Below are 23,631 nucleotides of genomic sequence, written 5' to 3'. Positions count from 1 at the left end.
TACTGAGAGGAATTGGTTGTCATCAGTGTATTGATGGCACTCTCTCAGATGGCCTATGACCTCTCACTATGTATGGAATAAATAGATAATCAAGAGTTGCCCTTTAGAGGTGTTGTCAGACACAAGCAACCAGAATCACTCTCAAGCAAAAACGTTATTGTTAGTCACCTATAAGAATCTCGTCAGACTGCCCACCTTCCATTGGAAACAATGAGATAAGGCTTCAGGAAGTCTCTATCATTCTGATAGAGATGCTTACTTCCACTCTGGAAAAAATGAATGGGACCCTTTCAGCAGAAACTAATGAGATAAAAAACCAGCACTCTTCTACTCAGCAGCAGCCCATTCCTTGAAGTGTCCCTAGGGTAGCACTTAAGTTTAAAAATAGCCTCTACTGTTGCCCCAATGCCTTAATGCTATTTATAATTGTTTTTAAGTTTAATTACATAGGGACAGTGGTGTGTGTCCGTGTATTTTTCTTAGTTTTCATTGTGGACCCTCCTCCTTACTGGTAAAGCACTTTTTCTGACATAAAACAGAATGGCAGCTGCCCTCCTATAATGGCAGCATGTCAGTAGAGGTATCTTTGTTCAGCAGAAATTTACAGAGTTGAAAAGTTAATGTCTTTATATGAAAGTCACATTTCCTCCTCCTTTGTCCCCATATACCTACAGATTTTTAATCTAGAGCTTTAGTGACCATATTAGTCTTCTGGTACCATTGCCTCCTCAAACTCTGATCAAATGTAATGCTGATTAGTAATTCCCACAAGTGTATGCTGATAAAGATAGCTATGGAATATAGACTTTCCTCATGCAGCACCACATGAACACACTGGCTGGGAATTCTGAAAGTTGCAGGCTGACTCTGCCTGGAGTTCAATAGATGAGGGTGACCCACCCAGAAACTTGATGGACAGATGTATGTAATAGCATCAAATATAAAATGACCAGTGATGAAATATTGGATGTTTGATCATTATTGATTTATTGATTGGTTGTTAGTAGAACTTCAGCCATTTTGTAACTTTTAGTTTTACTTTGGTGTCAGAGAAAACTTATGCTGAAACAGACACTGCCTGATTCCTGGTAGTTTTCAGATAGGATATTTGTCAGATGTCGTCATATGTCACTGTGGGGGATGAAAAAAGTCAAAACATTTACATCTCATATTCAACAACTGTTACATGCTAGCATTGTTTTACAAGCAAATTCACTAAATCTGTTTTTGATCATGTTTAGAAGATACCAAATTCATAAGAAACATTGTCCGTTTTGCAAATTAGTTACAACTATCTGCATACAACCCTTCTCTTTCATTCAAACCATATTTCAGGAAGTGGACTTAATCTCCAAAATATGCCTCCACTAAGAATTTACTTGGCACAAGATGGCAAGTATTTCTACTAATCCTAATATATTCCCTTGATTCTGTACAGAGGTCATGGTATTGTACATCTGGAAGTACAATTCTAATTCTTTGTTTTCAGCATCTGTTATCACCTATCCTAGCAAGTTTTAACTAGTAAATATGACTTCTTTTATAAACATGCAAAATATTATGAACAGAAATTTCTTTGTGTGAGCCAGTTGAGACAAGAGAATGCATATGCAGACTGAGGCTAAATAGAGGCTTCCGTCATTCTAAATCCAAATTTCAACCCACCAGATGATTATTTGTAAACATTTTGTAGTGCATTTCTCTATACATTCTGGATGTGTTTTCAAACAAATTTTATCATCCATCATTTATTAGCCATAGGTGATGAGAGTCACAATATTTGGAAGATACCTTGTTGAAAAAGGAGGGATTTAGTAAGTTTTGATATCTTTGGAAAACAACTACTACAAACATATTATCTCAAAATGGCTTCTTTTTATTTGCTATTTATTAGGTGCACTTCCAAACTGCTCCCTGTTGTTAAAAAAAAGTTCTGTAGAGGCAATTATAACTGGAGTGCTATATAAGATCAGCAAAATAATGCAGCAAATTCACAAACAAAAGCATAGCCGTCTTCTTTATATAGAGCGATTAAGACTGGAATAAGGAAAAAGTACTTAGATCTGATTGCCATGGCAACCCATTCAGCTCAATTATAATTCAACAGCGTTGGAAGTAAGCTCTAAAAGAACCTATTCAGCGATGTGTTGGGGTTTTCAAGTATTCTCCAATTTTTGTCATAAATGGCTATTAATTGGCTCTAATGTTTGGATAGCTAAAATAGAATATATTGAACTGACAGCTGATTTTATTGTGCTTTTTGATCAGTATTCTCATTCAAGAAGCTACCATCAGTATGAGTAACTTGGTTATCGGTCTTGATCAGACTGTTCTTGAACAATATTTAGCCTTCAAGAATTCTTGAAACACTACACTTAGGAGGCCTAGATAGCATAGCCAATGTGAGAAATACTAGGAGATACAGCTGTCGAACAGCAACATCTGGAAGACCAGCAATTCTGGCCCTTTACCAGGCCTCTGACAAGAAAAAATTGACACCCTCACTTCATCATGTTTTCCATTTTTTAATCTTTATTTTTTATGCTTTATTTGATTATTTCTTTGTTTGATGGTTGAGAACTACCCAGTCATGAGATTTAAGTGGCACACAAGTTATAATAATTATAATTAATAATCTTCCAAGGTGACTCATTGTCATCTTAGTAGCTGTCATTGTTGTGATACTGTTTTCAGTTATTTTCAATAAAACAAATCTTGGTTATCAAACAGCAACCATGCTAATAAAATCTCACAGTTGCTTTATATGGATAATCTGAAGGTTTATAAAAACATAGAAATTGAATTCCAGGAATTAATAAACACTAAGAACTTTATTACTGATATAGCAATTGAGTTTGGCTTGGAGGACACCATAAATAACTGGTCAAAAAGAAAAAAAGTGTGAATAATCAATGTGGCAATACTGGGGATAGTAGAATGGAAGACAAAGAATTGGAGATGATCACAAAATATCAGGATCTGAAAACTGAAAGCTTATGGCGTAAACCAGTTCTGGTTTATTGGCAAAGTGGGCGCTAAAAGCTCTTGGATGACACTTAGAGAATATGCACATTGATAAAATTTCTACGTGTCAATTACAAAAGGCCATACTGCTTGGATCCCAGTAAGGGGTCCATAAGGATGGATGTCAGCAGTGTTAAAATGGCAGCTACATCAGGCAACTAAACCTTGCACTTTTTACTTAAGCAAAACAGAACAAAAAGTGCAGGCTGTGATCATTTAGACATGTTTGCCATTTGGGCATTGTTGATGTTCCTTCCATAGACACCTTTGATCCCAGCTGTACTCTTGATTCTGATGGCCAAGCCTTTCAGTATATTCTGGTGTGCACTGATGCTTATTTGATTTGCCATGGCTAAAGTCTCATTTCCACAAGTCCACTTTCCAATCATGAGAGCAGTCGGTCTTGAGAGCAATACAGAAACCTCTTGCAGAAATCTGTTTAGCTCTCTAGTTATTTAACTCATGCTGCTAGATAAGGACAATTTCCTTTTATCAAATTTCTGTTTAGTTTTGGGACATCCAATGTTGGTTTTGATGTTTAAGCATTTGCCATGTGAGTTGCATCTGAGTCTGAAATTTTATCATTTATTTGTTTATTATTTACTTATATGCTTTTGCTGCTGACACAGGTGCCTGCAGGATGGATAAAGGGAAGAGAAGCAGGGAGTGAAGTGAAGAAACATTCATCATTGCAATACAAACTCTGCTCCTAATGAACCTCTGAGTATGAAGGAGCAGTGCTTGCACTGCAATACATGTTCTACCATTAGGCATCATTGGTTAGAAATAGATGCCTAAAGCTGCTGGAGTCCAATAATGGCAATGATAAAAATAATAACAATTTAACATTACTTACCGAAATTGGAATGCTCACTATTTTCCAGGCTTTTATCATATTCCTGCAGCTCTCTTATCGTTTGCATCCTGAGACGACAGAATCTTTCATCATCATAGATGTCGCTGCTGCTGCTGCTGCTGCTGCTGCTGCTGCTGCTGCTGCTGCTGCTGCTGCTGCTGCTGCTGCTGCTGCTGCTGCTGGTATATTTAGGCTTAATGAACTTGATTACCTTGGGATCCATTTCATCCATCTCGAGGCAGAGGCAGGGGGAGCGGTGATTCACCTTCAATGAATCACCCCACATTTTCTCACACATGTCAGTTCCACTGGCATACATCTAGAATTCAGAGACATAAATGATCTGGTTTATAGTATCATTTACTATCAGAACCACACTGTCCACCTTATAGCTTCCTTTACATCTAGGCTGTTATGATGTGGTCTGATTCAGTTGGGGGGGGGAGTAGGATTGGGGAACTAGTTTATTCAGCTCATTCCGGACCCAGAGCATACACCATATCAGAAAACTAATTGCTTTATTATGAGGTTAAAAAAATGAGATAAAAGGAAACAAATCTTACCCAACACTTTGTGTAGAATTTTAGCCTCTCTTCTTTTCAGCTTTATAAACAGAGCTATACCTTATACCATACCAAGGTTTTTGAACCATTTAATCCAATGTTTTCATTTTAATTAGTAATTCTTTCTGAAATAGTGGGTGGGAACCTTTGAAAGCCAGGAACTGCAAAGTTTAAATTTATACTACAATGATTATGCATTTCTAGTTTCAACACTGGGAAACAACGGGGCTTATATTAGGTCATAGTGATCACAGTGAATCTACTGCTTGAGGATCTATCCTGAGTGAGTTTGATTGCATTGGCATCCATTTCATCCATCTCCAGGCAGAAATAGAAGGAGTAACTTATCTTCAGTGAATCACCCCACATGTCCTCAGGATGGTGGTTTGGGAGCCATATGCAGCACTGGGGTTTCAGTTTGTGTTCATTTGCTCTAGAATCTCTAGCAAATATTTTCCTAATTTTTCTTTTATCTAGAGATACATGAGATCTATCACTGAATTGGCCAACACATGCATTTCTAGATGAGCCTTCGTATTTACAGACATCTTCCAGATTTCTAGCTCGGGTGACAATATCCTAAAATATAGTAATACATTGCTTCTTAAACTAGTGTGATGCAGTGGTACCTTGATATTCAACATTAATTGGTTCCAGGGAACGCAATAAATACCAAAAGCAATGAGTACCAAACACATTTTTCCCATAAGAAATAATGGAATGAGTCACAAGGCAGCTGATACCAACGGGTTCTAGTTTCTGCGATATTAACGAGTTCTAGTTTGTACAAAATAAAGGATGAGTACCAGGACAAAATTGTATGTCAAAATACGTTGAGTACCAAATTTCATGAGTTTCAAAGCAGCTGAATACCAAGGTACCGCTGTAATTCCTATAGTATATACGTATGCAAAATCATAGAAGATCATGCACTTAATCTGCATTTTAATTTGTACAGGATTATTGGAGTATTTAAAAGAATTATTGGTAGCATGCACTAGCAATACTAAAATATTTTAGAATTTAAGAGAGAGTGAATATATGACTATCCTCTTGTTAATTTAGGTCAATTTGTTAGATTAGAGTGATAGCACTAAATGTTAAAGTCATGCTTGATTTTTATGAACTTTTCTTGCCATGGCTGTTAAAGAAATCACCAGACTTGTTAAGTGAATAGTGTTCATTAAGAGAATCCAGCTTTGCCCATTGACTTTGCTTGTTGGAAACTGTTGGGAAGGATGTAAATGGTGATCACATGACCCTGGGATGATGCAACTGTCATAAAAACATACCAGTTGCCAATTGTACAAGTGACCATGTGACATGATGCTATATTGGTCGTAGGTTTGAGGGCTGATCATAAGTCCCTTTTTTTCTAGTGCAGTTTAACTTCAAACAGTAGCTAAATGAATGGTTTTAAGTCGAGGACTACTTGTAGAGAAAGCCATGTGACAATTTAACATTAGGGTACTCTGTATGCCTCAGAACTAGCTTACTGTACAAATATATTACCACACTGATTGGGATGCAGTCATCCTGACAGTGATTCTCTCCTTTATCATCAATTTCCCAATCAGTCAACCAGTTGCTGACACAAGTGTGATCATTTTTACAAGCTTCATACCTATAAGAGAAATCACAAAAGTAGAGGCCTTATTTGTGTTTTTACCACCCCATGTAAAGCAACATAGAATAATGTGTTTTATTTTTTTAAAAAACCAAGTCACTGCTGCTTCAGGATATGATTGGATATTATTCTTTACAAATGTATAGGGCAGTTTAAACAAGGAAGGAAAGAAAAAATAATATACAGTATTTTTCAGACTATAAGACACATCAGAGTATAAGACGCACCAAGATTTTGAAGAGGTAAATTAAAAAAATTTTTTTTTTGCCCTCCCTGACCCCCAGGAGCACTCTGCAAGCCTCTCAAACCCTATGCAAGCCCCTTTCTTTAAAAAAAGGGGGGGCATGCAGAGAGTTTGGAAGGCCTACAGAGTGCTCCTGGGGGCTTGGGAGGGCAAAAAAAAAACAAAAAACGGACTCATTTTTTCACTCGTTTTTGCCCTCGCCAGTCCCCAGAAGCTCTTTGCAGGCCTCCCAAATCCTCTGTGCATCCATTTTTGTGAAAAACAGGATGGGTGGCGCAAGGTTTTAGGAAGCCAAAAATGCTGTATTCAGTGTATAAGATGCACCCAGATTTTCACCCTCTTTTTTGGGGAGAAAAGGTATATCTTATACTCTGAAAAATACAGTACCTAAAGCATGTGGTTTGTTACAGTGATAGAACGTATGTTAAAAAAAGACCTGTAACTTTCCTAGGTGATAGCTATTAGACTAATAAGTAGGGAAGAATACATAATGACTAGAGTTGTAGTCAAATCCAAGCTTCCAAAGAGTGATATTTTCTCTTCATCAATGCAAGGTCACCCTAAGAATGAAAATATTCTAGCCTGGAGAGTAGCACTGGCATGGAGCTTACAAAGTGTAAGATAAACCTAGGAATGAAAATATTCTAGCCTGGAGAGGTAGCACTGTTATGGAGCTTACAAAGTGCACTTTATTGCTTCCATTTCTCATTTCTCAAAGTCTTCCAGTGGTTTTAACCATATAATTGGCAGAAAATTGGAAAGGAAGACCAAAAAAGACCACTCTGTTACTGTCATGTTCTAAAGTACTAAAGGTAAAGATTCCCTGTGCTAGTCGTTCTTGACTCTAAAGAATGGTGTTCATCAACGTTTCAAAGCTGAAGAGCCAGCTCTGTCCAAAGATGTTTCTGTGGTCATGTGGCTGGCATGAATAAACGCCAAAGGTGCATGGAACGCTGTTACCTTTCCACCAAAGGTGGTCCCTATTCTACTTATTCTAACTATTTATTCTACTTATTCTATCTATTTATTCTACTTATTCTACCTATTTATTCTACTTATTCTACCTATTCTTCTCCCTTTCTACTTGCATTTTTACATGCTTCTGAACTGCTAGGTTGGCAGAAGCTGGGACAAGTAATGGGAGCTCAATCCATTACATGGCACTAGGGATTCGAACAGCCAAACTGCTGACCTTTCTGATTGACAAGCTCAGCATCTTAGTCACTGAGCCATTGTGTCCCTTTCTAAAGTACTACTGGTCTGCAGCAACATGGTTGGTAAAACGCTTCTTTGAAAGTTTTCCACAACCCTACTACCTCTATCTGGATTTTATGACTCCATATGAGGGTTCTGAATGAAGCCAGGAGACCATCTTTTTGTATTAAGAACCTGAAAACAGAAAGTAGCATCATCTGAAAATTTAAGATTCAGTTTTTAAAAAAAAACTATGCTAGCCATTCCCAAAATCTTCAACATTTCCAGTTAAATTTTTTATTTTATTTTTTGAATGTCAAGAATTTTGCCAGCACCAGCTTTCAAAAACACTTGAAAACATCCAAAGGGTACAGAAGAACGTCAGGTAGATCTTTAAACTGTGGCAAACAAAAATAGGTAGCTTGATCTATGGAACAAAACTGTTAAAAGACAATAATAACAATAGAAAACCATTTCAATTTCTTTTTCCTCTAAGGAATATGATCTTAAAATGAATGATGCATCGTATCATAAGAATTGTAAATAACACTCTGTCCTGCTCTGGAAAAATGCATGTGAGTTTACTTCTCAAAATTTTTTAAATGCTAAGAGAAAGTTACTGGTTAATAAGAATTTAAGAGTAATGAAATTGCATTGGAAATTTTCATTTCACCACAAAGAATGAAAATATAGAATTTAACAGCAAACAGAATCTTTTTATTTATTTATTTTGAAAATAGCAAGAAGATCAACCTACCAGTTATCACAGAATCTTTGGCATATGGGAACAGAAGAAATAGCAGCTGCTTGTTTGGAACGAGCCCAGCGAGCAGTATATGGTGAGCACCTATAAAAGCACTCTATTTTCTTCATATAAGTTTCACACCTGTTTTTATGGAGAAAATATCCACTGTTGTTATATGAAAAATCTTCAACAAACCAAATGGAAAATTGTTTGGGAAGTTTAATTCAGTTGTTCCTTAGACTTGTAATTCTAAAATTACGTTACAATTTTATTTAAGTAAATACTAGGTTTTATATCAAAGCTACATTAATACTTTATTAATCTCATTGATAAACCTGGGTAACACGAAAGGGCTGAATAAAAGATTTATTATTTATTTATTTATAAAATGTATAGGACACCCATTTTACCTCTTTCTTCACCTAGTTTCTCTTGCTACATTGTCTTAATTACAGGTAGTCCTTAACTTAACAACCACAATTGAGCCCAAAATCTCTGTAGCTAATCAAGACAGTTACCGTAAATGAAGTTTACAACATTTCTTGCCAAAATTGTTAAGTGAATCACTGCAGTTGTTAAATTAGTAACATGGTTGTTAAGTGAATCTGGCTTCCCCATTGACTTTGCTTGTCAGAAGGTCACAAAAGGTGATCCCATGACCTTGGGACACTGCAACCGTCATAAAGATGAGTTGCCAAGTGTCTGAATTTTTTTTTAAAGAAATTTTTTATTAGTTTTATTACAAAAAAACCACACAAAAAAGCATCATCTTTCATTACATCTTGTGGAAAGCGTATCCATTGGTCACGGGTACATTTCGAGCGTTCTGTCCACAATCACATATATTCCATTCAGTTTAAATTGTATATGTTAAGAATGTATATATTTTACTATCACCATACCACAATTTTCATTTAGTTAAGATTTCAAAAACACAGCCACCTGCTGGCATTTCCCCCCCCTTCCCCCAGTTCCAGTCAATATGCCATATCTTTATATCTTTATAACATATTCTAAGAAAAAAAATAAAATAAAGTCAATTAGTAGGACATCTAACATTTCCTCTCTCTAACATATCTTTGTTATTATTATAGTCAACCAAGGGTTATTCACATTTTTCTCTCCTCTTCTCTCCACAAACGCAAAAAGCGACAATCTCTAAACAACAATCTATTAATATGTGTTAACAAAATGACCATTTAAAATCTAAGACAATCTAAAGAGAAAAGAAAAAATATTGACATTTCTAGTTAATAATCACCAGAATATATGTTAACCTTCCCTTTTGTTTTTATAGTTGAAAAACAGGGGGGAAAAAACAATTGTTTGTCATTTCTAATCCAAATTAAAATTTCTAATTGAGAATCTCAAAGATATGCATTAACATTCCCCTTTATTATTGTAATTAGAGAAACGCAGAGAAGAAAAGAAAACAGTTGTTTGCTGTTTACGTCACATCACCTCTTATTCTAATCCAAATTATTTATAGTTTCATAACAAGGTCTAAAACACAAATTTATCGGTTTTATCATTCCACAAAATCTCATTTGCAATTTGTGGCCTGGTTATTTATCCTAATTAAGGTTATCCTTTCATTGTTGATATCATGCTATATTACATGTTAGTGACTAAACATTCAATAATAATCTATAAGAGTCTACAAAATACTAAAATCCCTACTTATTAACCATCAAAAATTAACTAATTTTTATCATCAATTGGCATTATCAGCCAGTGTCTTTCCAGTAGCAAAATAAACCTTTCTCTCTCGCCAGCAGTTGTGTCATTTCTATCATTAGAGTCTTTTCAGGGTTTAACATTTCTCGCCGCACTCTGTAGCTTAAGGAATCTCTCACGTAGTTTCGCTGCTCTTTAATTGTTATTGACGTAGGCTTAACTTTGGTTATCAAACTTGTTTCTGGATATATTTGTCTTCTTAGTTCCATCTTTTTCACTCTTTTTTTCCCTTCTGCATCTTGAAATTGGAAGAAAAGCTCCGAGTTGTCAAAAACACTTTTCCAGCTTCCCTTCTTTTCACTTTCGCTCATATTTAGTTCATTGATGGATTCATCAGAGATCTTATAGCAATAGCAATAGCAGTTAGACTTATATACCACTTCATAGGGCTTTCAGCCCTCTCTAAGCGGTTTACAGAGTCAGCATATTGCCCCCAACAATCCGGGTCCTCATTTTACCCACCTTGGAAGGTTGGAAGGCTGAGTCAACCCTGAGCCGGTGAGATTTGAACAGCCGAACTGCTGAACTGCAGTCAGCTGAAGTAGCCTGCAGTGCTGCATTTAACCACTGCGCCACCTCTTATCTTTATTTTCTATATTTCCATTCTCTTCTTTAATCTCTGGGGCTCCACCCCCTTCTTTTTAAATGTAGCACCCCATAAACTGTCCCATTTCTTGTCGAATCTCTTAAGTCCTTCTGCAATATTTTGAAGTCCAGCCAGGATGTTTTGGATTAAATTTTCTTCCTCTGAATACTGATCCATTTTTCAAAGTGCAGAGAAATATAGAGAAAAAAAAAATAGGAAAGGGAATCTGCCACTCTAGCCTGTCAAAATTTTAGGAAATGTGTCTCTATTTATTTTGAGTCTTAAACACCAGTTCTTTTAAAGTTTTTTAAAGTAGGAGGGTTTTTATTCTTGCTTGCCTTTTCCTTCTCTTGCCAAGATATTTACCAGAAGCACTAACAAAAACAAGTTTCGTGCTTTCAGTCTTATCAAGTTTTAAAAGCGGATTTCAAACCCTTCCATTGCAAGGTCAGTGAAACCAAGTGAAGCAGAACAAAGGATACATTATATCCAAAACAGAAACAAAGTTCAGACTTTGGCTTCCAGGTGGCAGATTCAATAATTAGGCAATTGTTGTCTTTTTGCTTTCCCTTAAATATCTTTCATATGGTTTTAACCAATAGAAGGAAAAATCTGTTGAGGTAAAAAAAGAAGTTTAATTTAGCCAACAAAAAAAAAAAAATTAGGGTAGTAAAAAGGAAAAAATAGGAGACCAAAAAAGATCAGACCATAGACTACAAGCAGGGAGACAGGAAATGTTGCAATTACTTCAATCCACAAAACAACGTTACTGACTAGAGCAGGAAATTTTCTAGTAGCAGTTCAATAGGTGTCAAAATCGCCGCTTTATTCTTACTTTGGGGACTAGATGTTATTATTTTTTTAAGAAAAAAAAGTTTCTTAACACTGATTTTCTGAAAGTAAAAAAAGAAAAAAAAAACCTCACCAGATGGAACGCTTTCGCTTCGTCTCTTCCTTCAGGAGCCAGCCTGGGGGCTGTCTGTTTGTCCTCAGTTGGAAGCGCTACCCTTGGGTCAAACAGGGACTTTGCGATGTCCCTGTGACCAGCAAGTCTTTGGCTTCCCTGTCACTGTCTCTTCGGGACGGTTTATGTCCTACCAGACCGTCCAAAGACAAAAGTTTCATCGACAGACCCAGACTATCGGGTCCGTGCGATGTGTCGTCGCGACGCTGGCTCCTCCCTCCGCCAAGTGTCTGAATTTTGATCATGTGACCATGGGTATGTGCAATGGTCGTAAATGTGAAAAATGGTCAAAAATCACTTTGTTCAGTGCCATTGTAACTTTCAATGGTTGCTAAATGAATTGTTGTAAGTTGAGGGCTACCTGTATTTGCCTTAGTTCAATTGCCTTGCATTGAATTAATATACTATAAGTCACTTTGGGAATCTTTGGATTTTGGACAATAAAAAATAATTATTAATATAATTCTACTTTTAGAAGAAGAATAACAGCAACATCTGGAGCACCACTTGAATATTATCAACATCATTAACAAAATCACCATCTGTCAGTTGGAAAAGGCAGCTTTTCTTGTAACAGCTTACATCCTGCGACAAAACCTTTAAAGCCATCAAACAACATCTGCCGATCCTAGGTCCTTGGTAAAGACTCAATACTTGGATAAAAATCTACTCTAAACATCTGGCTGATTGCACAACAAACCATAATAATGTATTAAATTTAACTTATGTCACCCAATTTTTTAATGTTATTGTCAGCCTCCGCTTTGCTACTGCTTCGGCTGCCATTGAAACGGGGAGGGGGGGTATGGTATTTGGGAGGGGAATCATTGTTGTGCTGGAGGAAGTTTCTAGACTCTGAACTGACCACCTTACTGCGCATGTGGAGGAGGAGTGTTTCCCGCCATGGCCAACAGTCCAGCATTCCATCCTGGTGATGCCTTTCAAAGTTATCTCACACCTGACATTTGGGAGAATTATGATTGGACTGTGCACGGGATGCCAAGGGGAGGGGAATGAATTTACAATATAATATTCGCTTTTGCGCCTAATTAACCAGACTTAGCTCAGCTTTGCAACTGTTCATTTATAATTAGTAAAAGTACACTTGATTTCAACAAATGGAGTCCAGTGGTTTTCTTTCCTGATTATTGAATGAAGAAATGCTGACAGTTATGCTGTTGTTACAAAAAGCAATGAATGCAGAATTATGGCAAATAACGTATTTCTAGAAACATGTGGAAAATAAAAACAAAACCAAACCTACGCTTGGCTAAGATTACCACATCTGTTCCAGAAGGTATTACGTATTTTAACAACTGGTGATTGAGCCAGATCTTCTGTAATGTCTGCATAGCAACAGGCAGCTGTGGGAAATTGAAAACCAAAGAATTGTTAATAAAGGTTTATTTCTAATACAATTATAATTGTGAGACCTCTGACCTAGTTAAATACTCACAAAAGCCAAGGTTGTTACAATTGGAATTAAATTATGGGGCACTTTTAGATGAAGAATTGTTTTGTTCCCCTTCTTGCAAATCCTCTTGAAAATTCAGCTTTTTTGTCATCTAAATCTAGGTAATTTAGGGAACTGACAGCTAATTAACACAGTAGTTGCTTTTTCTTGCCAACAACTGAGTAAGGACAGCTTTTGCCACTTCATAATTGATAATATATTTTATACAAAATATTTTGTCTGTTGATTTCATACCTAAATGTGCATGTCCTTCTTCCTGTCATAAAAATGTCTCTCTCCCTCCCTCCCTCCCTCCCTCCCTCCCTCCCTCCTCACCTTTATCTTACAAAAAAGTTTTACATGCCAACCTCACCTAGGTGGCAGAGGTGGATGCCTATGGGCCCATCTGTAGTGACTATGTGTCTATATGCCTCTGTGTGTGCAGCAAAAATGTTAAATTTGTAATGTAGGAGGAAGTAAGAATTTAAAGAAAATAAAGTAGATACGTGGGGAATCTGTAAAACAAAGAAAAGAAAGAATTTAACAGAACTGAAAGAAGAGAGTGTGATTTTGTGACTATGGGGAAGTGAAAACATATCGATAGTAGTTTGAAAGAAAGGATTACACTTGTGTCAGAAATTATGACTTGATAGCATCTGTACTGTTCTGCAAAAGTTGGAAAGTAGAAATTCCTATGGTGGTGATAGTTGCGCATTAAGCTCTAGTGAACCGTAATAATAAAAGAACTAGGGATGAGTTTGAAGAAATTATGAAACATTCTTTATTCTATTAGCAACTATGAGTGGATGGGTGGGAAAAGATTAATACATTAGTCTGTTTCCTGCTATCTTTTTGGGTCAATGGATATTTGGCCTTTTTTCTCCAATTGGCATTGGAATTACCAGCTCCATGTTTACACAATGATATACAATACAATACAATAGCAGAGTTGGAAGGGACCTTGGAGGTTTTCTAATCCAACCCCCTGCCTAGGTAGGAAACCCTATACCGTTTCAGACAAATGGCTATCCAACATCTTCTTAAAGACTGACTATACCTGACTTGAGCAGCAGTGGCTCCCACCTCACTCACTTTTACTGCATGAATTACTTATATAAAATAATAGCAATAGCAATAGCAGTTAGACTTATATACCTCTTCATAGGGCTTTCAGCCCTCTCTAAGCAGTTTACAGAGTCAGCATATCGCCCCCACAATCTGGGTCCTCATTTTACCCACCTCGGAAGGATGGAAGGCTGAGTCAACCCTGAGCCGGTGAGATTTGAACTGCTGAACTGCTGAACTAGTGGCCTGCAGTACTGCACTCTACCCACTGCGCCACCTCAGCTCTTAAGTATGTTGAGGTGATTTGTTCTATAGAGTGAACGAATGAAGGGCTAACTGCAAAACTAGTATATGAAGGAGGTGTGAATGGGGTTAGGAGAGCCACAATCATGGCTGGAGGGATGGGATACTCAGGAAATCATGGGAATCATGGGATACTCAGGAAAAGTGAATTGAGAGGTTTAAAGAGCAAAATGCAATGGGTGAAGCAGTGGTGGGTTCCTACTGGAGCTCCTACCGGTTCGCTGAAAAAAACTTAAACGTCAGTTTAATCTGCTGCCCCTGATCAGCTGGACTTCAGAAGCTGAAATAAAGATAAGTGTAAACCGGGGCAGGTGGGCAGGCCCACTTTCAAAGCAACAGAGAACCGGTTCGCTCTCTGCTTGACAACAGAACTACCGGTTCGGGAGAATCGGTCTGAACTGGTAGGGACCCACCACTGGTGTGAAGTGATATAAGGATATGTATGGAAGAACAGGGATTTATAAGGGTACAAAGTAAGAAGAGATGTCACAAATGATTTTGGTCTAAATTTTGCCATTTTTCTACTTCTGCTTGAATTTCTTGGCTTATTCATTTTTATTCTTTTCTGTACTTTTTTATTTTAATCTTTACAGTCCCTGTAAATTGTTATTATTTCATCACAGAAGTAATCAGTTGGCCCCTAGTGTGTATGCATGTGGGTATATATAACAGAGACGCACACAGAGACATGTAACTGTATCATGACATTTAGCTCACATTAGTGGCGTGAAGAAACGATAAAGTAGAAAGTAATCCTTCAAGACCCCCTCTTAACAAAGGCACTAACACACAGTCTCTTGGCCACATGCAGCCTAATTTTTAACACAGTTTTGCAGCACTTACATTTAGCATATAAGGTACATTCCTGTAAGTGTTCCTCTTGGGTAGGCCTTGGCTTGTGACCAGCCCCTCTCAGACATCTTAGTTTCCTTCCAGTGCTAGGCATTAAGACAGCAAGGAACAGGAGCACTGAAAATCGTGACATCTTCTTGTTACTGCTATTCTTGTCAGGCAGCCTGTATGGAAGATGACATTTCAATCATAATGGTGGTTTATGAAATGTAGGGACAACCTTAATGTAAAATGTCAGAAAATATTGCAAGTAAAATCTAATAAATGGAACATGGTTTTCCTTCTTATCCTCCTTAAACAATTGAACTGAAAATTTATTTATTTATTTATTCAATTTAAATTTTCTGTTCAAATAAATGTGTAGGGAATTTTGCTTTAAAGTGTTGAAAGAAATGTCCTTCTGGGTTCAGCTCCAAGTGGGGAAGAAGACATTGGAGACATGGAGGCTGCTTGGAAATATGGTTTATTGTTGGACAGGGCCACATGGCTTGAGCCCTCTACAGAAAAGGTGATCACATGCTTCAATGTTGCTGGAGAAGAAGATAAGGGTTGAGGAAGGGGCTTGCTAGGCTTTTTATACCCTGTTTAGTCCCACCTCTCTGTTTCCTGTTCCTGTGTAAGAAATGTATTCTGATTGGTTGTCAGACTCCCATGGTGCCATGCAGGGGGCTACTCTCTAGGCTGTTTTGAATCCAGGTATGAGTTCTCAGATGCCATGTGGAGAGTTGAGTAATATCCCTTCCCCCTACAGCTGCAGTGGAGAAGTCTTTATTATGTAAAATGGGCTAGCCTGGCCTTCTCAATGGCCTATTGACAAAGTGTGGATGGGCAGGAAGCTACAGGCAACTATTCTGTCTTTTAAAGCATGTTTCTTTCTTTTCACATCCAGATAAATATTCTGCCTTTTCAATATTTCCTAGGATATTTCATTTTTCTGGGAGAGGGCTGGATGATAACTTCCCACAAAAGGAAATATGGCTTCAAGAGCAACCAATTATTTTCCTTTCTTCCTCTAACTCTCTTGCCTGAAGAAGAGTTCGAGAAATTAGAAAGCTTCCAGTAAGTGTGTAAAATGTGATACGATAAAATATAATCCCTATAATTTTTTTTCTCATGGTGAATACTATGCAATTAATATTGCTTTTGAATTGAGAATAGTATCATACATTGTGCAACTATTTCAATTCAACTTTATTTGTGGTTTCCATATCTCAACTTTCTATAAAGAAGACACTGTAGACAAAGTCTCCCCATAACAGGTATGCAACATGTATATATACACTATATTTTTATCTCCCATCTCAGTGCTGCATCCCAGTATGCATCCTATCTCTCAGGCCATAAGAGGTAATAGAAACAAATATTAGTAACTGGGTTGAAGCAGCTTTTGCCATATGTGAGTGGCCAAGTAATTAATGAGAACTAACTATGTACTATACCATATTAGTATTCTGAAGTACCTTGAAAAAAGTTTTGTGTTCACTACTTTGTGTACCATGTATTTTTTGGAGTGTATTAATAATCAGCAGGCTTCTTTACCCTGTTGGCTTTCTATTGCTTTTTATTATGAATCCCACCAAATGATATAGAAACAACACAGACACTTGACTTCTTAATATCTCTTGAGGAATTGAGATATTTTTTGGGTTCCAAACTTCCTGGCCATTGCAGACTATGAAGAAGCTAATGTTATTTCACAATATAGAACATAGAACAATAGAGCTAGAAGGGACCTCAGAAGTCTTCTAGAATCTAGTCCAAACCCCTGCTTAAGCAGGAGACCCTATAGCAGTGATGGCAAAAAAGTTTTGGCTCCCGTGCCAAAAGCGGGGGGAGCACAGGGGGTTCGTGCGTGGGCATGCCACATCCATAATGCTATGCGTGCAATACCCCACCCCCTGCATACATACACGCGCAACCAGCGCCACCCCCCCTTTTGGCATGGTTTTTTCGCACTCCCCAGGCTTTCTAGGGGCCTGGGGAGGGTGAAAACAGCCCCCCCACCCCCCAGAGCTTCCGTGAAGCCTCCAGAGGGCGAAAAACGGACCTATGGGGAAACCGGAAGTTTGGGAATGGTGACTTCTGGTTTGTCCTTTGGGTTGATTTTTGACCTCCGGAGCCTTCAGGGGCTTTCAGGAGGCTTCCCTGAAGGCTCCAGAGGGCAAAAAATGATTTATTTATTTATTTATTTAATTAGTTTGTATGCCGCCCACTCTCTAGAGACTCAGGGCGGCTTACAAGTAAAAAAGGGAAGGGGATCCTACGAGCAAACCAGAAGTCCATTCTTGAAGTTCCTGTTTGCCCGTAGGAAGCCTCCGGAGGGTGAAAAACAGCCTCAAAAAAAGGCCAAAGTCAGCCAGCCAGCTGACTTTGGCCTTTTGAAAACATATTGTAGATTGTAGATTGTAGAAGTTTATTTATATGCCGCCCTTTTCCCTGGGGGGACTCAGGGCGGCTCACAACCCAAGGGGGTGGGGGAGACAAACTTTTAACATATAAGACAATACATAATTAAAAACACAACATTCATACCATTCGGGCGGGTTACAGTCTTAGCCCCAGGCCTGACGGGATAGCCAGATTCTGAGGGCTGTGCGGAAGGTCTGGAGGGTGGTGAGGGTACGAATCTCCATGGGGAGATCGTTCCATAGGGTCGGAGCTGCCACCGAGAAGGCTCTCCTCCGCGTAGTTGCCAGTCGGCATTGACCGGCAGATGGAACTTGGAGGAGGCCTAATCGATGAGATCTAATAGGTTGCGTGGAGGTAATTGGCAGTAGGCGGTCTCTCAAGTACCCAGATCCACTACCATGTAGGGCTTTATGGGTGACAAGTAGCACCTTGAAGTGCACCCGGAGATCGACAGGTAGCCAGTGCAGCTCGCGGAGGATAGGTGTTATGTGGGTGAAGCGAGGTGCACCCACAATCGCTCGAGCGGCCCACATTCTGGACTAGCTGAAGTCGCCGAATACTCTTCAAGGGCAGCCCCATGTAGAGCACATTGCAGTACTCCAGCCTAGAGGTCACAAGGGCACGAGTGACTGTTGTGAGAGCCTCCCGGTTCAGGTAGGGGCGCAACTGGTGCACCAGGCGAACCTGGGCAAATGCCCCCCTGGTCACAGCTGACAAATGGTGTTCGAAAGTCAGCTGTGGGTCCAGGAGGACTCCCAAGTTGCGGACCCTGTCTGAGGGGTATAATGTTTGACCCCCCAGCCTGAGAGGTGGAATACTTGCCAAATTGGTGGGAGGGAAACACAACAGCCACTCGGTCTTATCTGGGTTGAGCACGAGTTTGTTAGCCCTCATCCAATCCCTAACAGCTTCAAGTCCCTGGTTCATCACGTCCACTGCTTCATTGAGTTGGCACGGGGCGGACAGATACAACTGAGTATCGTCCGCATACTGGTGGTATTTTATCCCGTGCCGCCGAATGATCTCGCCCAGCGGTTTCATGTAGATGTTGAAAAGTAGGGGGGACAGGACCGAACCCTGCGGCACCCCATATGTTAGGGGCCTAGGGGTCGATCTCTGCCCTCCAACTAACACCGACTGCGACCTGTCCGAGAGGTAAGAGGAGAACCACTGCAAAACAGTGCCTCCCACCCCCACCTCCCGCAGTCGTCGCAGAAGGATACCATGGTCGATGGTATCGAAAGCCGTTGAGAGGTCAAGGAGAACCAGGATGGAGGCAGAGCCTCCGTCCTTGGCTCTCCAGAGGTCATCGGTCAATGCGACCAAAGCGGTTTCTGTGCTGTAGCCAGGCCTGAAGCCGGACTGGAATGGGTCAAGGTAGCTAGCTTCCTCCAAGGACCGCTGGAGCTGAAAGGCCACCACCTTCTCAACAATCTTCCCCACAAAGGGGAGGTTGGAGATTGGACGATAATTGTTAAGAACGGCTGGATCCAAGGATGGTTTCTTCAGGAGGGGTCTCACCACCGCCGCTTTAAGTGCGGGGGGAAAGACCCCCTCCCGAAGGGAGGCGGTAACAACCGCCTGGATCCAGCCCCGTGTCACCTCCCTGCTGTTAGCAACCAGCCAGGAGGGGCACGGGTCCAGTACACATGTGGAGGCACTCACAGCTCTCATGGCCTTGTCCACGTCCCCAGGGGCAACATCCTGAAACTCAACCCAGGGATGGTCTACCAGATTATCCCCTTGTGCCTCGGCTGGATCTGCAGAATCGGAGTCCAACTCCGACCGAAACCGAGCAACTTTGTCCGCTAAAATCTGGATGTAGTCCTCAGCCCTACCCTGCAGGGGATCCCCCGTGTCCCTCCTGTTTAGGAGGGAACAGATTATCCTAAACAGGGCGGCTGGGCGCGACTCAGCGGAGGCGATCAAGGTGGCAATATAAGCTCTTTTCGCCGTCCTAATTGCCCTGATGTATTCCTTGATGCACGATGTTAGAAGTGCTTGGCTCGATTCGGATTTGTTGGACCTCCATAGGTGCTCTAGGCGTCTCTTCCGGCGCTTCCTCTCCCGGAGTTCCTCGGTAAACCAAGGAGGCCTCCTGGATCCACTGCCTCGGAGCGGCCGTAGTGGCGCAATCCGGTCAAGAGACTCCGACGCTGCTGAGTTCCAGGCAGCAACCAGAGTCTCCACCGGACTGTGGGCGAGAGTATCAGGAATAACCCCAAGCTCCGTCTGGAACCTCAAGGGGTCCATAAGTCGCCTGGGGCGGAACCACCTGGTCGGTTCCTCCTCCCTACAGTGGAGGTTTGGTCTCCGAAAGTCAAGCCTCAGTAGGCAGTGGTCTGACCACGACAGGGATATGATCTCACTACCCCTCAGACCAAGATCACAAGTCCACTGCTCCAATAGGAATACGAGGTCGAGCGTGTGACCCGCTGAGTGGGTTGGGCCCCGAATTACCTGGGTCAAGCCCATGGCTGTCATGGAAGCCATGAACTCCTGCGCTCCATCAGAGTGTTCACCGAGCGAAGGCAAATTGAAATCCCCCAGAACCATAAGCCTGGGGAACTCAATTGCCAGCTTGGCTACCGACTCGAGGAGCGAGGGGAGGGCTGCTGCAATGCTGTTGGGAGGCAGGTACGTTAACAGCAAACCCACTTGACCTTTGAGGTCCAACTTCACCAGCAGGGACTCACACCCGACAAGCTCCGGAGCAGGGATCCTATGAGGTACTAGAGACTCTCGGATAACAATAGCCACACCTCCACCCCTTCCCTGGGCTCTCGGCTGATGGAGCACCTGAAAACCTTCTGGGCACATCTCTCTATTTTTTTCTGAGAAACTTTGACCTGGAGTAAACAGTATAATTTAAAGACTTTTCTGTATTAGAGGACACTTAAAGTAGAGTAACAATTGGTGTATATATGGCATATCCTTTTGTTTGCTAATTTATAATGTACAAGAATACCAGAGCAAAAAGCAATACCTTTTTCCAGGTGAAAGACAAATGGGCCAGAAAGCAATTTAACTCCAATCTCCAATCCTCCACAATAAATAAATAAATGAAACATTATTGTTTCAAAACATGAATTAACTCATATTTCCAATAATTAACATTTGATTTTTACAGGATGTGAAATGTAGATGATTTGGTTACTGAGGAGTTAAGAAGAATTAAGCATTTCTCTTGCCAATGAACTTAAACTACAATTCCAAATTGTTGACAAATGTCTTTTTTCCTGGTATGATTATTAACTCTGGTAGTTTTGGCATAATATGAATGGGGGTTACTTGAGCATTACAAACACAATATCTGTTTACTGATGGTCTTATCATTTTTAGGACATATAATAACTTTATATATATGGTGTGTGCGTATGTGTGCATGCCTTAAAATAGGTGTTGACTCCTGGTGCCTGCCTGGACAAATCCCTTGTAGTTTTCTTGGCAGGATTTCAGAAGAGATTTGTCATTGCTTCCTCTTCCTACGGCTGAGAGAGAGAGTGTCACTGGCCCAAGGTCACCCAGCTGGTTTTATGCCTTAAGGTAGAACTAGAATTTAGTCTCTCAATCCTTGGCCTTTTGCCTTAATCACAATACCAAACTGGTTCTTGCGTCCCTATCTTATATTAATTATACTACATCATTGCTACTTGTGCATACAGCTTAGCAAACATGATCATTTAATCATTTTTATTCTAAAATTAAAATAATACACTGTCATTTTATGGATTCTTTGAATTTTATATGCCTTTTGTTTTGAAGAACTGGTATTTAAACATCCCTTATCCATTTCACTCCCTTCCACACTGTTAACTGTTTTCACTTCTCAAATTCCTAGAAATAATTTGAGGCCAATTTGTGACTATTCTCATGTCCATCATCCTTGAAATGCAGTGAAATCATATGAGAACTAGTACTCTCCAAACAACCATTTTTAAAATGTGATAAAAAAAGAACTGGTAGAAGGCCATAAAAATGATATCCAATTGGTTCCCTGTCCCATTCACAGTCTATTTCAGTCTCTGATTAAAATATTTGTAATGCACTGGGAGAGGGAGGATGGCTTTAAATAGCAGAAAAATTAAGGTTGAAGTTATGATGGCTTATTTCCAGCAGGGGTTACATTGTATAAATACACTGTATAATGTAATAGTAATAATGTGATTTACATTGAACAATATTGTAGTTATTTTTATTTAGCATGTTATATGACCACATCTGCCATTTATTAACTATACCTATGGTGCAATGTATTGTACAAGTTCAGCTATTACATAAAGAAGATTGTTTATAGCACAGTTTCATATCTGATGCAAAGATGGATTAAAAATAAAAACAGGCCTGATATTTTATGTGTAAATGTTGCTTCTCTTTGAACAGTAAAAACCTGGAGTGGAATGAAGAGAAAGAAGAAAGGAACAATGCCTCCATGAAAGGAGACCGTTTACAGTATGGAAAGGTCTAACTTAAAAAGCCATTATGACACCCACTCATTTTTCCTTCCAAAAGTGAAGTTTCCATCATAAAGTGCTGAACATCCTTTTAGGTAAAGATTTGCCAAAGCAAGGATTACAGAATTAGTGCTGGTAATTCTTTTAATTAATCAGTTCTAAGGCAAATGAAGCCAAATGTAGCCATTGATTGCTTACCTCTTTGGCTGGCCTTCTGTTCCTTTCTTTTCCCTCTGGAAGGAGACTGAGTTAAAAACAAAGTTTCTGGTCTTTTCTGTGTATTATATCCTCTGTATGTATTGATTGTCAGCAGAAAAAAAATAGTTTGCAAAGTAAAGATTCCTAGAATTTTGCTAATGCTAACAGACTTGTCTCTGGGTCATTTATGGGTGGGATGTTGACTTACTTGCTTTGTTGGATTAGAGTTGGATTAACTCTAGAAACAGCCAATCAGAAATCTCTACAGAAGGCCTGAAAACTTGCAATTCATCTAATAAAATACAGATAGACATTAGAAGATATGCTCATATTCAGTTAGAGCTGGATCACATTGCCCATTTACTGATTTCCACAATTGTTGTTGTTAGTTGCGAAGTCGTGTCCGACCCATCACGACCCCATGGACAACGTTCCTCTAGGCCTTCCTGTCTTCTACCATTTTCTGGAGTCCATTCAAGCTAACGCCTACTGCTTCGGTGATTCCATCCAGCCACCTTATTCTCTGTTGTCCCATTCTTCTTCCTTCCACAATTAGGTGTACAGTATTGATCTTGAGGCTGCAGAATTGTCTTTGAAGCATAAAGCTGCAACAGGTCCCTTTTCTTCATTTTTTAAATCTTCTTTTAGTAAAGGGTATAAACTGACTCAAGGCAGCTTGGGAATCAGCGTTTCTATTAATAAAACCATGCATACTGAACTTCTAGTAGGCTGCTGTGTTTGATGTGACTGTGCTATTTATGCAGATGATTGTACTTACAAAATGTCAGTTACATAACTTCATTTTTGATACTCTAAGACCGTGATGGTGAATCTATAGCACGCGTGCCATTGGTGGCACACGGAGGCCTCTCTGCCGCCACGTGAGTTGTCACCCCAGCTGAGCTCCATCATGCATGCATGTGCGTCTTCCGCCGGCCAGCTGATTTTCGGGTCTCTGCAGCATGTGTGGTTTAATCCAAATGAAGTTAAAACACTCTACAAGCCATCGAGAATTTAACTATATACATCCAACAGGAACAGAAAGTGCCTCACAGGAGCAGAGAGGTAAATCCTAGAGAAGCAGGAAATGCATCACTGAACAATGGAGATGAATATTAGAGAAGAACAAAGCTGCATACAAGGCAGATACTTGTAACTGTATGCATGCATGACAAGGTGGGGGAGGGAGAAAGGGATGTGTAGTTGCACCCTGGGTCCCCTCATACCCCATTTTTGGTCCCAGGAGGCTTCCGGAAGGCCAGCTAGGCCCAAAATGGGGCGCCGGGGTCACACAGACATGGGGGGTGGGTGGAGGGAGTGCAGGGAGGGGTTGCACATGCACACACAGGGAGGCAGG

General features: G+C 39.9%; 1 protein-coding gene and 1 long non-coding RNA gene across 6 annotated transcripts in view; one reads left to right on the top strand and one right to left on the bottom strand.

Annotated features, from left to right (window-relative positions):
• The window catches only part of LOC148044613 (uncharacterized), a 32,398-nt gene extending 19,595 nt beyond the window's left edge, over positions 1–12,803 (top strand). The window contains exons 4-8 of one of the 5 annotated variants that reach the window (XR_015697275.1): positions 3,909–4,062; positions 4,921–5,032; positions 8,005–8,083; positions 8,249–8,347; positions 12,016–12,803. This is a non-coding gene — a long non-coding RNA (uncharacterized LOC148044613). The remainder of the gene's footprint in view (positions 1–3,908; positions 4,063–4,920; positions 5,033–8,004; positions 8,084–8,248; positions 8,348–12,015) is intronic. The other 4 variants (XR_015697279.1, XR_015697278.1, XR_015697276.1 and 1 more) reach the window with 4 other exon arrangements.
• LOC106545387 (riboflavin-binding protein-like) lies at positions 263–22,958 on the bottom strand. The gene is made up of 7 exons (XM_014061923.2): positions 22,275–22,958; positions 15,205–15,377; positions 12,805–12,904; positions 8,266–8,394; positions 5,956–6,067; positions 3,881–4,199; positions 263–1,131 (listed from the first exon to the last, which is right to left on the bottom strand). Exons 2-7 carry the CDS (start codon positions 15,344–15,346, stop codon positions 1,112–1,114), a joined length of 822 nt encoding a protein of 273 aa, XP_013917398.2. The 5' UTR covers positions 15,347–15,377; positions 22,275–22,958; the 3' UTR covers positions 263–1,111.
• Between the last annotated feature and the right edge of the window lie 673 nt (positions 22,959–23,631).

Source organism: Thamnophis sirtalis, unplaced genomic scaffold (genome assembly GCF_051295495.1).
Source record: "Thamnophis sirtalis isolate CommonGarterSnake01/CBP01778 unplaced genomic scaffold, rThaSir2_p1.2 scaffold_7, whole genome shotgun sequence".
Classification (NCBI taxonomy): domain Eukaryota; kingdom Metazoa; phylum Chordata; class Lepidosauria; order Squamata; family Natricidae; genus Thamnophis; species Thamnophis sirtalis.
The sequence above is the reverse complement of the archived record's forward strand: the minus strand, read 5'-3'. Positions and strand labels throughout refer to the sequence as shown.

What these genes read in the sequence shown, in the direction of transcription:
- LOC106545387 (XM_014061923.2), bottom strand. Translation starts at nt 15,346, where the DNA reads ATGTCACGATTTTCAGTGCTCCTGTTCCTTGCTGTCTTAATGCCTAGC. An exon ending in CAAAGATTCTGTGATAACTG is followed by an intron (nt 6,068 to 8,265) that starts GTAGGTTGATCT and finishes TTTCTCTTATAG; the next exon opens with GTATGAAGCTTGTAAAAATG. An exon ending in TAGTGAGCATTCCAATTTCG is followed by an intron (nt 1,132 to 3,880) that starts GTAAGTAATGTT and finishes CATCCCCCACAG; the next exon opens with TGACATATGACGACATCTGA.